This window comes from Pelecanus crispus, chromosome 1 (genome assembly GCF_030463565.1).
Source record: "Pelecanus crispus isolate bPelCri1 chromosome 1, bPelCri1.pri, whole genome shotgun sequence".
NCBI classification, from domain to species: Eukaryota; Metazoa; Chordata; class Aves; order Pelecaniformes; family Pelecanidae; genus Pelecanus; species Pelecanus crispus.
In genome coordinates this window covers 45,225,072-45,241,169 of record NC_134643.1, presented here as the reverse complement: position 1 = coordinate 45,241,169, position 16,098 = coordinate 45,225,072, and the positions used below count along the sequence as shown (strand labels likewise).

The window sequence follows — 16,098 nt, the reverse complement described above, 5'->3', positions numbered from 1 at the left end:
CATCTTTCATTATTCAAAACCTGTATTAAGGTCAGATTTATGTGCTGCACAGGCTGTCACAGAGACCCATGCAGCAGAATGAATATCCCCCTTTGTGAATATGTGCAGTGATGGTTAACAGTACTGTGCACTACACCAAAAAGCCTTAGGGTAACACAGACTTCAGAAAAATTGTGTTTCCTTTCTCCTAAATATGTAACATGAAGAAAAGTTTCAAAATGAAAAGCATTTGACTTTATATGAGAAATTTTATTTAGATCTAGATTTTCTTGATGTTGTATTTTATCACGGTATCATATATCTCCTAAGGAATGAAAAGGGCACTGTCAAATACGTTGTTATCTTTACATCCTATTTTGATTTCAGTGCAATTCAGAGCTTTTAGAGTATGGTACAAACATGTGGCTGTATACACACTGCATTGAGGACATAGCATTTACTTGTTTTACTCTTTATTATGTATTATTTAATTTACTAATTAGTCATTTATTTATTGTTTGTGAATTTTTATTACCTTACTATTACTCTTGTATTACTTTGATCACACTTTTCTCCTACATTCGCTCAAGATATAGAACTCATACGACGAACTGCTTTTATGATGTATGAAGGCCTTATTATGGCTCAGATGCCTGTGAATTGTCGTTAAATCAGCACAGTTTTAAGCCACCAGAAATATAGAATGGTAATTTATATATGGTAAAAAACAGATAAGATACAAGATACGGTAAGATAGAAATTATTTTTTAAAATAACACAGGACATCTGATGCAAAGTTTCTAACTTCTTCTAGACTTGAAAGTCAACTATATTGGTGAGCACAACACTTACTAAAATTTGAATCTTAACCCTGTGCTGCTTTTGCTACATTTTCAATAGCCACAGAATGCAGCAAAATAATATTGATTTGCCCAAATTATCTCAGAAATAAATCTGTGAATATTTGCCTCACTTTCTGATCAATGCTACTAGCGTATTACTCTGCAGTACAACAAAATTAGGACTTATTTGGTGAAACCTCAAAAAGGGTTTCCAGCAACTAGTAGATAGCTTCTGCTTATTTTGAGATGACAGTTTGTATGTTTCTAACCAGACTTGTCACAAACTCCTGGATCTGTTACTTGGTGAGGAGCCTGTCCTTGAGCTGAGAAAAAGGAAGACCTCATCAGTACTTCTTTTCAATGGACCTTCAGGGACAAAGTTATGGCTACATACAGGAACACTACAGTATACAAGAAGTGCAGTTGGCAGAGGTAAAAATGGGCCAATAAGTTTTATTGTTATGGTGAAATAGTCCTTTAATAAGGATAGCGTTTTCGTCTCCATCACCTGCAATATGCAGTGTGCTTGGAAGGTACTATTTTTGTGCTGTGACTAGTATTCAACCCATCCCAAATCATAAATAACTTATGTCGGCAGTGTTGTCCCAGGAAACTGTACTAAAGTAAATGAAGCTAGTTATATTTATTCAGGCACATCATGGTAGATGTGACACTTGATGAAAGAAGAAAACCTTCCCTGGAGCAAAACTAAATGCCACTTATGTCACTGCTGATGGCTTAGAGATCCAGTACCTCTGTAGTGGCTTCCACAGATTCAACCACTGAAGAGTTAAAAATACCACCCCAAAATAAACCCTATTAAACAGCTCTCTAGTCAAAGTATTTTAATTATGGACAACATGTAGACTATATTTTGATTGGTAGCCCTTTTATCCCTTTATGAAAGCAGCTCCTGACAGGCATATCCCTTGCAAGTGGCTAGTATTTATTTAATTGGCCTCACATGCCTTCAAGTCAAGCCAGCTCATGCCAGGAAACAACCTTCTGGAAGCCAGCACTGTAAACAATTTTCCTTTGGCTTCTCTCTAAACTTGGCAATGCTGCAATTTATCCTGGCTTGTCTCAATTGTTGATCCTTATCTGAGGTCACACACAATTTTGCTGACTGCCATTGACATCTCAGGGTTATATGCAACACACTTTTCTCTTGTGACTCTCCTTCCAAAAATATTTCTTGTCCAACTAGTAGCATAGTTAGTAGCAGTTAGAAAAGTTAGTAGCAGTTAGAAAACACTTGAGCAGGGATATAAGGTTTCCAGTTCATGGTTCGGTCCAGGAACATTCAACATATTCGCGGGGTAAAGAACAACCACTGACAGGAGCCCTGCTAGTCTCGAGCAAAAAAACAGCTAGTCCTGCCCTTGTGACTTCTGCTACTGTGACAAGAAAAAATTGTACATTTTATAGTACATTAGTCTTGAAGTTACTAAAAAATAAACATCAGTATACAGTCTGCTTTGCTAAAATGTTAGTCGAATGCTTTTCACTCCTTCTTAGTAAGCTTTGTGTGAAGTAGAGGGAAAAGTAGAGAATTATTGTTTTATATTTATTCTTTTTCATCAGAAGCGTCCTATGGCAGACAGACAGCCTGGAGAACAGAGCAGAGACTAGCACTGGCAGGGAGCCTTATGCCTCTCTCAGCCATATGTCAAAAAAATTTCAGAGGCTTTAACTTTCCTCTTTCCTCCTGTAACTGTATTCTCTGTGAAAGAGAAGAAAAAAAAAGCATGGCAAAACTGGGTTTTTTTCTGGGGAGGCAGAAAGTGTAAATGAGAGGACAAGGTGCTGTGTGATGAGGGAACCAGGAAAAAGTAAGGAAAAGAGGCAGTAGATGAAAGATGGTGAGAAGAACTGGAGTTGTAAGTCACAAATTGGTTTTCGTTTACTTTCAGATCACAGATGTGACCTCTAATGCTTACAAGCCATATATCTCGTCAACATACTCTGTAATAGTAATTCTCAGAACATCAGACCTATTGACATGGAGATTGTGAAGACATATACTGTTATTAATGCTCATCTGTCTGGTGGAAGCAAATGTTGCGCCGCCTTGGAGAAAGAATCACTGATTTTTTTTTTTTTTTTAACCTTAGAAAAAGCAATTTTAAGTTCTCCTAGTATCAGGACAGGAACATAGATGTTTTACAGCTCTCAATTCTCCACTCCCCAAATGTCAGTACAAACGCAATACTGATGCAAAATCCCTTTATTTTCCTTGCCCTATAAAATATTGTGTGAAAGCAGGGAATATCAGCATTGCTTTGCTACAACAAGAATCCTCACTGACACTTCAGTCTCCTAATGGCTCCCAACCCTCATTCTGACAATGCTGAATGAGTAACAAACTGCTGTAATTCAACATCCTCACAATTTGGGTGTAGCCTCATTAAGTTTGGGAACTGGAGAGTAAGTACACTCGCCTACAACTACAAGCACGGACACAATTTCTTTTTACCCCTATGTTGATGTAAGTGTATTATAGCTTGTCTTTATCTCTTACAAAAACCAAACCAAAGCAAAACCAACTTTGAAACAGAGAGGCATTATAGCACTTGTTAATCTATTAGAAGTGATCCATCTTAGCATACATGACTGATACAATGGATGCTTCTACCAGGGGAAAGCTCAAAGAAGTCTGCCCAAACAGAGAACTATCAGTAGCGCTGGAGGCAATCCTATAAAATTTTGCCTGCTGGGGTCCAGCCACTGAAAAATTCTTGAACCCTGTGATAGTCTGATGCTGACTTTCAGATGCTTCTCAGCGCCCAAGCTGAAAGGAGGGAGGAATTAGCGAGGCATCACATCCGCTCCTTGCTCATTGCCACAGCACTCCAATACACCCACCAAGCAGCTGAACAACTCACTGAAGCTCAAGGATGACCTAAACCCAGAAGAAAGCTAAACAACATCATCTGCCATATCCTGGATCCCTCTCAGGCATAGAAAGTGGCACGGTGGTGGCCTGCTTCCCCCTGAGCCAGTAATGCTGAGGAACAGCAGTGGAGACATGCTGATGCAAGGGCTGCTGTACTTTGGAGGAAGCATAAAACCAATGTCCTCAGCTTTTGTGGTGATGAAAGATCCCCTGGGATTTTCCCAAAAGGATTGTAATGCCTTACAGCCCCATCCAACTCTCATTAAACTAAATGGAAAGAACCTCAATCACTTCTGTGGAGATTGGATGTTTGCAGGGTTGGCCCAAATCCCAAGTGAGGTAATTACACTCTTCCAACAGTTTCCACTGGAAAATTTCAGTCCCCCCCACCCCAAATGATCTCAAAGTAGCATTCTACTGATCATTTAAACTGAACAACTGCCCTAAGTGCTGTCTTTTTTTGACAACAATCATGAAAATGTGTGTTGCGATAATAAGCTATGTGACAAAAGAGGGTAAAACTCTCAGCAAGCAGCCTACTAAAATGAAATGGAAGGTAAAAAAATTACACTGATACTTATGAAGGTCTGAAAAGAAATTTGCTACTACCACTTTATGTGTGTGTGGTATATGTCTCTAAAATTACACCATTTGTAGAGTTACAAACTTTTAAAATAACCATAGCTAAAGTAAAATTAATTTACATTAAAAGATGAATTAATGTATCAGTTCATCAGGTAAACTGCAGCACGTATTAGAAATGTGTTTACAGTCTTGATCCTCCAAACCACTTGTGTGTAACAAATTTAATTCGATGCACTATTCAGGAGCTTAAAGGTTAGTACACATTTAAATACTTTACTGGATTAAACCTTTTGAAATTCTAAAATCTGCTGTGTATCATTTCAGTATCTGAACTCAGCCTGCATACCCAGGTTATACTTGCATGGCTATATCAAGTAAGAATGTACTTCTGTTGCCTTTCATGTTATTTAGAGGAGTGGTGTAGGTCAGTCAAGAAAAAGACTTGAAAACAAGAAAAAACTTGTTCACCAATTTGCACTCATCCTGCACTGCAGGGTTCAGCTAGCGCTGCTATGCCATCAGGGATTTGGTATCACACATTATTTTACCTAATGTGGACACAATTTAGGGGATTGGTTGGTTGTTTTTAGAGATGATATAGTTTCTGTTCCTTTTCTACCAGGAATTACTGGGGTAAATATTCAGTTCAACAGAATAAAAATGCTTCTTGTCATTACCCTTATAAAATTTTAGCTAGTTTTCTTATTCTATGTGGCAATGAGAAGTAGTAGTGATGTTGGACAGATCCATGCACTTTGCAGAATCAAAGCCCAGCTGTCAGTATGTTCCTAAAAAAAAATGAGCTGTTGCAAATAAAGGATGTTGCACAGTTTAAACACTTCAGTAAATGCATTAACTAAACAGAAAAAAGATCTTTGTAAATAGTTTCCCTCTTCCATTTTGTCTCTTCCTACATACCTACATTTATATGAATGAAAGAAAAGCAGTGTGCATAAGTATTTTTGTACCATACAATCACTTAAATAAATGCATCGATGTTTCAGAAAAGTCAATTTTGGCATTTTTTCATGCCATGTTATCATCATTAACGTTACGCCCTGAGTTCAGGTAACATTAACCTTTCTTGTTTGTCCAATGGTCCTCTCCACCCCCCATACTATTTTTCGGTCATCTTGGCCACCTTGTTGTCCAAGGACTTAAAACTCATCCATAAATATTTCATGAGGCAAGAGAGTTTAGAAATTGGTATTCTGGAACAGTTTCCTATAAAGTGATTACCATCACTGAGTTGTAATCTAAAATGCTACACTAGACTGAAATTTATGAATAGTAAGCTTGCCTTATCTTCCTCTGTCCTCCTTCCCTTGCCCATGCTGCAAGTAAGTCTGCACCCATGGCATATTACAAACAAATAACCGATTCCAGGGCTGAGACCTGAAATGTTATATTCTAGCTTAGAGCACATGTTTGCTGAAAATTGGGTACTGAGGTCTTAGAAAACATGATAAAATAGCTGGCTTTGGAGAAGAAGTGAGGTTTGAAACCTAAAGAAGAAACAAGTCAAGGTTAGCAAGTATGTTGCTTGTGCCAATTTTTTCATGTGAGTTCTGGCCCTAGCCAGAAAAGTGTTAATAAATACATAAATGAAATAACACAGAAGGAAAATAGAAAATTCAATGAACTCTGGTAAGGAAGGACCATAAAAATATCTGTAAGAAAGGTATAAAAATTATTATCAACATTGTTGACTATGTGGAGAATGTATTGCCTCTCTATAAACTGTTTCCAGTAAAAAAAAAAAATCTGATGCCTGTCCTAGTCCTGGAGATTTCCTCTCCATTGGGGTACAGCCATATAGGGGATGGTCCTGACACAGCTCTAGTGGGGAGAAAGCTTCTCATGTGGAAATGACTTTCAATCCTATTGGCAGGTCACCAGCTTTAGGATACTCCTTCTCCCTTCCTCTTCAAGGAACTGCCACCCCTACTCCACTTCGTCAAACGAACGGTTTGTGTGGCTGCTTCAAACTGACAACATGGGAGCTGCCAGCAAAGGTTGAGGAATGTCATTCAGGCTGCAGCCTAAAATACACGAGTTCCTGGTCTTCCTGAGACTAAAGGAAATCAAGGGATCAAGCTGGAAAACTAACTTGGAATCTGCAGGAACAGCTATGAAGGAAATGCAGGATTCATGGAGTCAGACTCTGTAGCCTAGTGTGGGACATTTGTTTAAGAGTAAGGAGCCCTAAATAATGAGTGTTATTTGCTTATTTTGTCCAATGGCATTTCACAGCAAAATGCGTATGCTGTCCTTCAGCCAGGTCTCTGGTCCAGTGAGTTCCCTTGCTCTTCATCAGATTGTACGTTGACAGAAGAGAGCGAGCCAATCGCTCTCAAAGTGAGAGAAATCAGGTCTCTAAGTCCAGGGAAAGCGTTTTCAGGCTGCGAATCTGTCCGTTACAAGGGCCTAACCTAGGGCTCTTCCTAGATATCAAAGTCTGTGAGACCAGTACCATTTCAGACACAACGCCCTCCAGTTTCTTCCTTCTGGGTGAACCTGGGCCTCCTGTTTCTGCGTCATTCTGAACAGAACCAAGGCATTTAACTCAGATTTGTGAATTTGACTCCCAGAGCCTGGTTCCTAAAAGCTAAGTGTAGAAACCCTGAGTATTTCTGGGGCTCCTTTTTAGATGTGGGTTAAAATGCATTTCCCATCTGAAAGGACAAACCTCATCTTTCATTTTGGCGGCTCTTGCTGCAACAGGGAAACAGTGCCAGCTACAGTACTGAAACATGCCCCCAGATGATATAGGGGCTGTGAGCAAATTAGGGAGCTCTTGCTGAAGTTGATAATTAAGATTAGATTCAGATTCAGAAACCTGCACAGGAGCAGGCAGATGGCTCGCTCAGCTGCCAGCTGGAACTCAGCCTTCATGAGGCAGTCATTCAAGTTCAGCAGCACAACTTCCTTCTGTGGAGTCAGAGCAAAGTCTACCTATACCAAGATCCTTCTGAAGATTTGAGGCCACCTCCACAGCTCTTGCAAACTGGCTGCGTGTTCTGGAAGAAATACAGATTTTCAGATCTAGACCAGTTCAAGATCTCGCTTGAAATAGAAGCCAAGGCTAAAAAGATAGAAGGAATGCAAGAAAGGATGCTATGGACCTACAGGTATTTATAATCCCTCAGGGAAGACTTTAGTTCGGATAATTCTCAGCAGCAAACTCACCCAGTTCTAAGTAGAATAGTTAACAGTAACAACAAAGGATGACATTCTTTTCTTCATCTGTGCCAATTTGCAACAGTGCCTCAAAATAACAGAGGCTTCATTATCTACTCTTGGTTCTTATAAAAATGCAAGAGAATATCTTCTAGCTTGCCACAGTGCCTAGGCACAAGTAGCTGAGGTAAGGATGGAGTATCAATCTTAACAGTAATTCCTGTATTTACATTGCCCATTTATACCATACGTTTTAAAAGCAAATCTATTAACCATAGTCCCAAGTGCTTTTTTTCTTGTATGCAGTACGCTGCTGAGAATCAATCTTTAAATGTATTCTCAATTTTAAGTTCAGAACAATCGTTCCATGAACTCTCTTTATAGAGCATTTTCAGAGCAAGATAAAAACTGAATTATAACAGATAATGGGTAATCTCTGTAGATGCTTCATCTGCAGGTAAGTTTGAAAAAGACTAGCAAAGATTGTGTTTATCTTATGCATGTAAACATAATTTTAGGGCACTGTCTCTCACACAAAGTAATGAAATTTTAAGATACATTCCCAGTACTGAAAGGAAGTCAGCAACCATGTTCAGTTTTCTGCTTGTAAATTGAATTCTCCACTCAATTTATAAGGTACTGGCACAACTTGACATATCTATAGTGCAATAAAATACCTACCAGAGTTGTTGTAACATATAAAATAATAATCACAGTGTTGTGCTAGAGGAGACCCTTGGGGGTACTCTGGCACCCCTTGTTAAATCTCTGTCACCAAATCAAAGGTAGGTGCTCACCCCTGTTTCTGCTATAGATGAATTTCATCCCCATGGCTGTAAAAGTTAATCTGAATGGGTTTTTTTTTGTTTTCTTATATTTTGCTGAAATGTTCTCAGCATCATGTATTTTACAGGAGAACTTGCTTCTCTTTCCCCTTTCAGATTATACAAGTCAAAACCAACTGCTCTTTCTGAAAACGATGTTTTAGACACATATAATCAATAACATATAATTCTCTCTGACACTGAGGTTACGCTCCCAGTGTGCTTCTAGCTAAGAGACAGTATTTCCCTTCAGATGTACAGTGCATCCTCAAGGTGCTGTAGAAGAGGAGATGGGTTTAGCGTGCAAGGGGCTCCTCCTGTGCTGGGGATGGAGGGTGCTGCAGCTGGTGCTCTGGTTCAAGTTGTAGGACTCTGCTCTTCTGATTGCTCCTTTCCTCCTCGGCTTGGCCAGGGAGCCAAGATAACGGCCGGAGTAGGAGTACGGTCCTCTCTCAGACCTACGTGTGTCAGATGCATGGGTTGAGCTTGCTTTGATCGAAGGGGATGTGTAACCTCCTGGTGAGCACGTGTGCTTGCTGGTGCTGGATCAGGCTATGGTCTGCAGCAGCACTTTTGGGACACGCTAGAGCAGCTCGTACCTCTAACAGCCTGAGGTTCCTAGCTCAGTCCTGTATGAGGATCAAACTGGCAGATGTCACGGATCCAAAAGTTTAAGTACAGGACACGTTAAGGGGATCCTATCAGAAGGCATATGAGAAAAGCTCACGGATTGTAAAAATTTTCTTCATGACAGAATCAATCATTAAAATATCAACAGAGTGTAATTCAGCAGGATCTCAGATATGTGCTCTTCCTTTCAGCCAGGGATTTTCATCCATAATCTGCTTCATGAATTTTTCACTTCCATTCTTCCACCCCTCAGTATCTGTTTAGGTACTTTGGATTTAATAGCTATATTTTCAGGACTCCTAATTTCAAGCATTCAAAATATGCTGGACCTCTAAAATTAATGAAGGTATTTTCACATTGTAAGTTCATAAAATAACAGAGTTGGATTGTTTTTCTTTGTCTCACAATTTTTGTGTCTTCTGTATGTGTGTGGGCAGTATTTTCAAGCTTTTCCCCACCAGCAGGTGATGTAGAAACTTTTATTTAATGAAAAAAAAAAAAAATTCTGAAGTTCTCATGCAATCACTGAACTCTGGGACTGGGGGGTTCAGGGAGAAAACAAAGTAATCTGAGATTTGCATTTAAATTGCCATATTTCGAAATAACGATTTTTTTCTCCTCTACTATTGTACTGTAATAACTCTTTCTTGTACTTGTTCTGTGTTCCAAAATAAATCTTTATTTCTGATTTCCCCTGTTTCTTTCCCAGTGTAAAGCTGCACGTATTTGCTTGGCATGAGCAACTGCCAATGATTTGATGATAGGAAGGGAAACAAGAAGACTTGAATTTATGCCTTCCCGCTTCCTGCAGTGCTGTTCTTCAGACTTTCTTAAACATCAAGAAACTTCTTTCTTTATTCTCCTCTAAATCTCTCCTTACCTTACAAGACCTCTTTGCCAGGTTACCTAAATAGAGTTTGCCAATGTCAGACTGCTCCTAAGCTGAGATCACTGCTTATTGTATTGACAAATATACATGTGTACATATCTATATATGTATCTGTATGAACATACATATACATAGTCCCCATTTTCTGCAGGCAGGCAGCTATTCCTTGCCTTGTATTTAGACAGGAAGCTCTCTGAAACAAAGCCTCAATTTTTTTCCGGCTAACCTAAGAAGATCTTAGGCAATGACAAACACTGCTATGTGCAATGGAAATATAAGTAGTTATTGCTGAGAACTTTACTGTGATTTTATGGTATTTGTCTCTATTAATCCAGTTTTGAAATCTGAAAGCATTCTATTATCAGCATTTTGCTTCTTTTTTATGAACTTAGAAAAGAACATGACCTCTCTTCCCTGTGTCAGTGACACTTGTACTCCAGGAACCATTAGGAGAAGCAGTGAAATGAGCAGCCTGAATTTATTTTCTGCAAGTGATCAAGCTGGCAGCTCCATAAAAATTAAGTTTCAGAAAGACCCCATGCACAAAATCCTCAATTTGCTACTAGTAGACAAAATGCAATAATATCTCTTTGCTAATCTTGATGCCAAATAAAAATGAAAAATTAAGAAATGAACTTTATTGCCATTTATAGAAGGTAATAAGAACTCTTAAGACAACCTCAGCTGGTCAATCAAGAAAGGCAGAAGGGCAGAAAAGCAGAGACCAGCAGGGAGAAAGAAATGATGAGGTCTGTCTATGATGACTACTGAAGGCTGAAACTTTAATTTAAATGGCTAAGCATATAAATCCAGACTTATTTTATTTGCTAATTTACCCAAATATATCTACAAGTCTGTACTTCAGCTTACTAAGCTATTATTTATAATTAACCCAGGACTCTGTCTTACAGTTATTTTTACATTTTTTATTACAGTTTCCTCTATAGCCTCCAGTCCCGTTTTGTTTTGACAGTTATTCACTAAGCCAAGGAGAGGTAAATAAACCTTTCTCTGAATATCTGCAAACAGAATGGGAAACAAGTCTGCACAGAACATCGGGTTTTAGCCTGAATCATCACACAGTTTGAGCTCCTGGGTTGGGGGATTATCAGTCAGTTGTACATGATGAATCAAATTTAGGGGTTTTGAGCACCAGCTACTGAGACCAAATGGAGTTTCAAGCCAGCCAAACATTTCAGAATAAGGTTGGTATGGAAATGTAACTTTTTATCCATTTACAATGTAAGACATAATTTCCTATTAAAGAGGTAATGATAGTATTCATGATAGTATAGATTCAATGCATTCAGTATTACAGCTATTCAAGATTACATGAGAAGCATTAACAGAGTATTATTACTCAGTCAGATGTATGCTGGAATTTTATTGGATTTTTGCTGTTTTATTTACCTTACTGGCAGAACAAGGTCTTCTGTTCATACAGGAATGTGTTCTTAGGAAACACATCGAGATCATTTTGCTTTTACAAAGATGCTTAAGTAAACTAATTAAGTAAACTAATGCTGACTGATGTTAAGTTTTATTTTTGTATGGTTAGTATCAGTATCTTGACATTTAAAGCCTCTGCCCAAAAGCTGTTGCTGTCTTGCATTCCCATAGTCTTGCTAGAATTCGCTTGCTCTAAGTGCATGGCAGGTATTTTCCTAGCCTGTTATCAAAGGCCCAGATGGAAGAGCAGTGAGAGGGAGGAAGGAAAGAATCAATATATCTTATAAAGTCTTTTAATGCAATTTTGTTTTCAGAAGTCTAAGTGCCATTTTATCTGCTTTGTTTTACCCCCTTCTTCAGGTGTCGGAATTGCTGTGTTTAAAATGCAAAGTGTAAAAGCAGAGATGGTGCCTTTTTTCTCCTTCTGGTAAACAGCTTAAAATTCTGCAGATTAAAGATAAATTGGATAGAAAGTATAAGAACCAATTAAGATAGAGTGACTTTTATACACAATGCAGTTATGAAAAAAACAACTGTACTGTGATTATGCAAATCAGCCACTCACAACCAAAATGCAGGGATTTACATAACGGAGAAAAAAATTCTTCACAGTTATGCCTCAGTAACCTTACAGGATTCTTGCACTTTAATTGTATGACTCATTGTAATAAAATGATCCCACTTGCTTTATCCGGAGTGAAATATATGTTAGGACACCGCCATGCTGAATGATTTGTGTGCTTCTGGAAGCCTACACTCTCCTGCCACGAAATGTGAAGTATGTTCTACTTTAAAGAGGTACAAATCAATGAAGAATTTCTGCTTGTATCTATCAAAATTTTAACTGGGTTTACATACTGCATCACTGCTCTTGAAATAAATGTATACTAATACAAATGGGCCCTCTCCTCTTGGAACTTCTATTTCCTCATTCTATTACATTCATCCATTTTTGACAAAATAAGACTTCTTTGGTGCACGTATTACAGCAGGAAACATCAGTATAATTCAAATTGCACAGTCCCTATTTGTAGTTTTGCAAAGTGAAATCTTAATGGGAATCCTGATATTTTTAGTTAGTTAAGTATGTCTAGACTATATAACCTGGGACTTGTATGTGTTCTACAAAACGTATAATTTTAAAAAGATGACTGTTCTATTACAAGCCACACAAAAGGAACAGTATTTATTCAGCTGGGTGTAGTTTGCTGTACCTTTATTTTTGTCATCATGTATTCCAATATCTGAATGTTTTTTTTTAATATAAGCATGACTTGATATTATGTGATTTCTATGAAAAACCAGAAAGAGGAAACTATATATAAATTAGCCCCTACTATGGCTCAGCTTTTTTATCACTCAAACCAAGTTGATTGCAGGTGAGCTTCTTCACAATATGGGTACATTCTATCCTATTATACATCCATTAAAGCATGATGGCATATTTTCCATCCGCAGACATCCTAGGCAGAGGCAACTAAAACATTTAATTATTTCTCTCTTGCACATAGACAACACAGCACTGGAAAAAAAAAAAAAAATCCTCTCACAGTAACTACTGAGCTTTCAAAGCCCTCCCTGTCATGTGGGGATGAACACGAGACCTTTAGAAGTTTTAAATGAGAAAGTACGTGAATTAGAAAACAGGCTTATCACTGATCTGCAAAGATTGGACAATTTGCTGACTATGGCATTCCTCTGCCATGTGGAAAACTCAGGGTCAGGTCTGCAGTTTGAATCTACCAGAGGGAAAACCTGGTCCATGGTCTCAGAAGTGTTCTCAGACCCAAGTATCTGTGCTGTCCCTAATAGGGCCTGTTCACCATCTTTATTCTCTCTCACACAGCAAGAAATTCCCAGAAAGGCACCATAAAAACAATTTGGTTGGAACAAATTTACATTCTGCTCTATTTTAAGAGAGATTCTCAAAAAATTTACAACCAGTTGTAAGAGGTAAGGTCTGACAACTTTTCTACCACAATTAAATCCTCAGCTTTCTAATAGGCTAACCACACCTCGCTGACAACTCCCTCCTGACATAAACCAAACAAATAGTAAGGAAATGCTAGAATCTTCTGATAGGGAAATGAGGTCTCCTCTCCCCTCCTGCCCCCCATATTTTGGAGACAGCCTACTTAAACTTATTTGGTGATCGGTTTGTGCTAGTTTATAAACAAGAAACAGATACAGACCTGTCAGTTACAGGCCATTCACATAGGAATTGTTATTGGGGAAAATGGGGAAACCTAAAGTTATTTGGGATATAAAATGTTCCAACATGTCAGTGGTACTATTTCATATTTAAATATTTAAAAAAAAACACACCCAAGCCCTTTGCCCCTTTGTAGTCCAATGAACATGCAACTTTCTTCTTGAAAAGGCAAAATTAAAAAAAAAACCAAAACCCAGCAGAATGTCATGTTAAACAGTCCCATTATTTGATGGAGATGCTGGGAAGATCCAATCGCATCTGCAGCTTCTAGAAGGAGAGCAGACAATTGGCATGGGATTTGTGACTCCACCACAAAATTACTGCATGATCTTGGATAAGAGTCCAGATTTCTAAAATGGGGGCAATATGTTCTGGTCTTACTATCAGCATATTTTATAGATACCATATTTTATAGATACTATAATGTATTTCACAAGAAATAAGAGTTGTCTTATGGCCTGGTACACTTTTCACAGTAAGCACTTTGATAATGTTATAGTAGGTTCTTTTTTTTTTTTTTTCATGAACAGAAAAAAAAAAAAAAGTTTATTCAGTCCAATCTGGAAAGATTCTCCAGATTGAACTTTCCACTTGTTTTCATTGTTTTAAAAACCTATGCAGCAGTGCATTCGAAGTTCCTCTCTCTCTCCAGACCTTTTCCTAGCCCTACCAATTACAGAGTTCCTCATATTGGAAAGCATTCACGCCTTCGCTATGTTAAAATCAAAGTTTAAAAATAGCATAATATCTAGTGCCATTTACCTCATTTACATAGCATGGTGAGATAAAAATTAAGACACATGTTTCAAAAGCTGACCTTTTCTCCCTCAGTGTCTTGTCTTTTCTTTTTTCCTCTTCTTTTTTCTTCTTGTAGTTTTGTTTTTCCCATGATATCATCAGGCAATTTCATTTCAGTATGGTCTGCACTGGACTGTGCAGATTATCAAACTAATGACATACAGACTTCTTACCACTGTAACACCTCTATTCTTGCAAGTGAGAATTTCGAGTGACAGAACAAGGCTGTTTGCTATCAATTTTGCAAAAACCACATCTGCCAGATTGCCAAGATCCATTTCAGAGATAAAAAAATCGATTAATATTCTAATTTGTTATCTGTCTTTATCAGTCACTCATTTCTTCACACAAATGATAACCTTCTAAAACTGAAAACTCTTACTTATGTTAAAATGCTTCCATGAAAATATTTTACATTTACTTATTCTTCTGAAGTAAAAATTATTAAAGATTTAATATCTCTTTAATGCCTGCTATTAAAACACACATATACACACAGCCTTCACCTTCATGTCTACAAAAGTGCCAAAATTATCTGCTTGTATCATTAGGTAATTTTTCTGTCAGTAACAAAAAGGATTTTTTCTTTATGACATGAAATTACATTGACAATGTTGAATTAGTTGTATATTTAATACCAGTGTGTATACTAAAACACACCAAATATGTTCAAGAACCCTAGTATTATCATAAACAACAGCAAAAAGTTAATCCTTATATTTTTTTTACAAATGTGAACCAATTGAGGCTTCAACTTTGAATCAACACTTTCAGCACAGACCAAAAGAACCCTGCTGATTTTAACCCTATTGACTTCACAGAAATACACATCGGTACTTTTAAAGTATTCTGCATAGGTACAGGAACTCATGCAAACAACATTCGATGGCTGATCTAACAGAAATACTGAGTGCGAAAAGCATGGCTATCTTCACATATTACTGATGTATTAGAGCTACTTCCTTGTTAAAAAGCAATCTTCCCACTTTTTTTCTACATTTTCTAATTCCCAAAGATACACAGTTTCCTTATTTTCTCAATATTTATGAGTTCTGGCCAAATTTTGCTTCCAGGTAATACGCACATACACATTTGTCATAAACATGAAACCCCAAGTGTTACTGCTGGGAAACATTTTGCTGATTGGTCCCACGGCCACTGTGAAGTTCTGCCATTCCAGTTTAGATGATTCAGCAATAATTCATCCGTAAAAATTAGCAAGACAATCTGACATATCAAGAAGAGACTCAAATTACGTATGAGTTTGACCCTATTTTTTCTCCTCCAATTAATTTTGAGGAGCTTACTAAACCAGGATTATCTTCTGATTTTTCTAGTTTTGCCTAGAAAACATTTAGTGTGCTGTCTAAACAAGTGACAAAGAAGATGTCAAGTTAAATCTAATCTGCCAACAGAAGCTTTTTCATCAGTCAAGTTTTACTTACGTGGAATTTTGTTCAGTTCATTCATGAACTTCTCTTTTAATTTAGAAAATGCATCTTCTTTTCCTCCCCCTCCTCCGGGACTGGCTGGCTCGGTGACATTACTTGGAGGGGCTGCTGCTACTGTGGTAGCTGGCGGTGCTGCCAGGGCCTCATGATGACTTTCACTCACCATTTTAACCCCTGGGTAAGCTGTTGGAATAGAAAAAAACACAACAAAAAAGCCAAAAGATAATGTTTAAATCATTGAAATGGATCTCATCAATAAAAGACTAAATAGGCAGAATATCACTTGGTGCTCATGCTTACTGGGTAAATACAACTGCATCAGCATATTGCTTCATGTTCTTCATAAAATATTTATGAGACAAG

At 37.8% G+C, this 16,098-nt stretch overlaps 1 protein-coding gene across 2 annotated transcripts in view; it reads right to left on the bottom strand.

Moving 5' to 3' along the window:
* The window catches only part of SYT1 (synaptotagmin 1), a 130,601-nt gene extending 114,700 nt beyond the window's left edge, over positions 1–15,901 (bottom strand). For both annotated transcript variants that reach the window (XM_075717915.1, XM_075717921.1), the window contains exon 1: positions 15,730–15,901. In XM_075717915.1, the coding sequence (XP_075574030.1) occupies positions 15,730–15,901 (172 nt within the window). The remainder of the gene's footprint in view (positions 1–15,729) is intronic.
* Between the last annotated feature and the right edge of the window lie 197 nt (positions 15,902–16,098).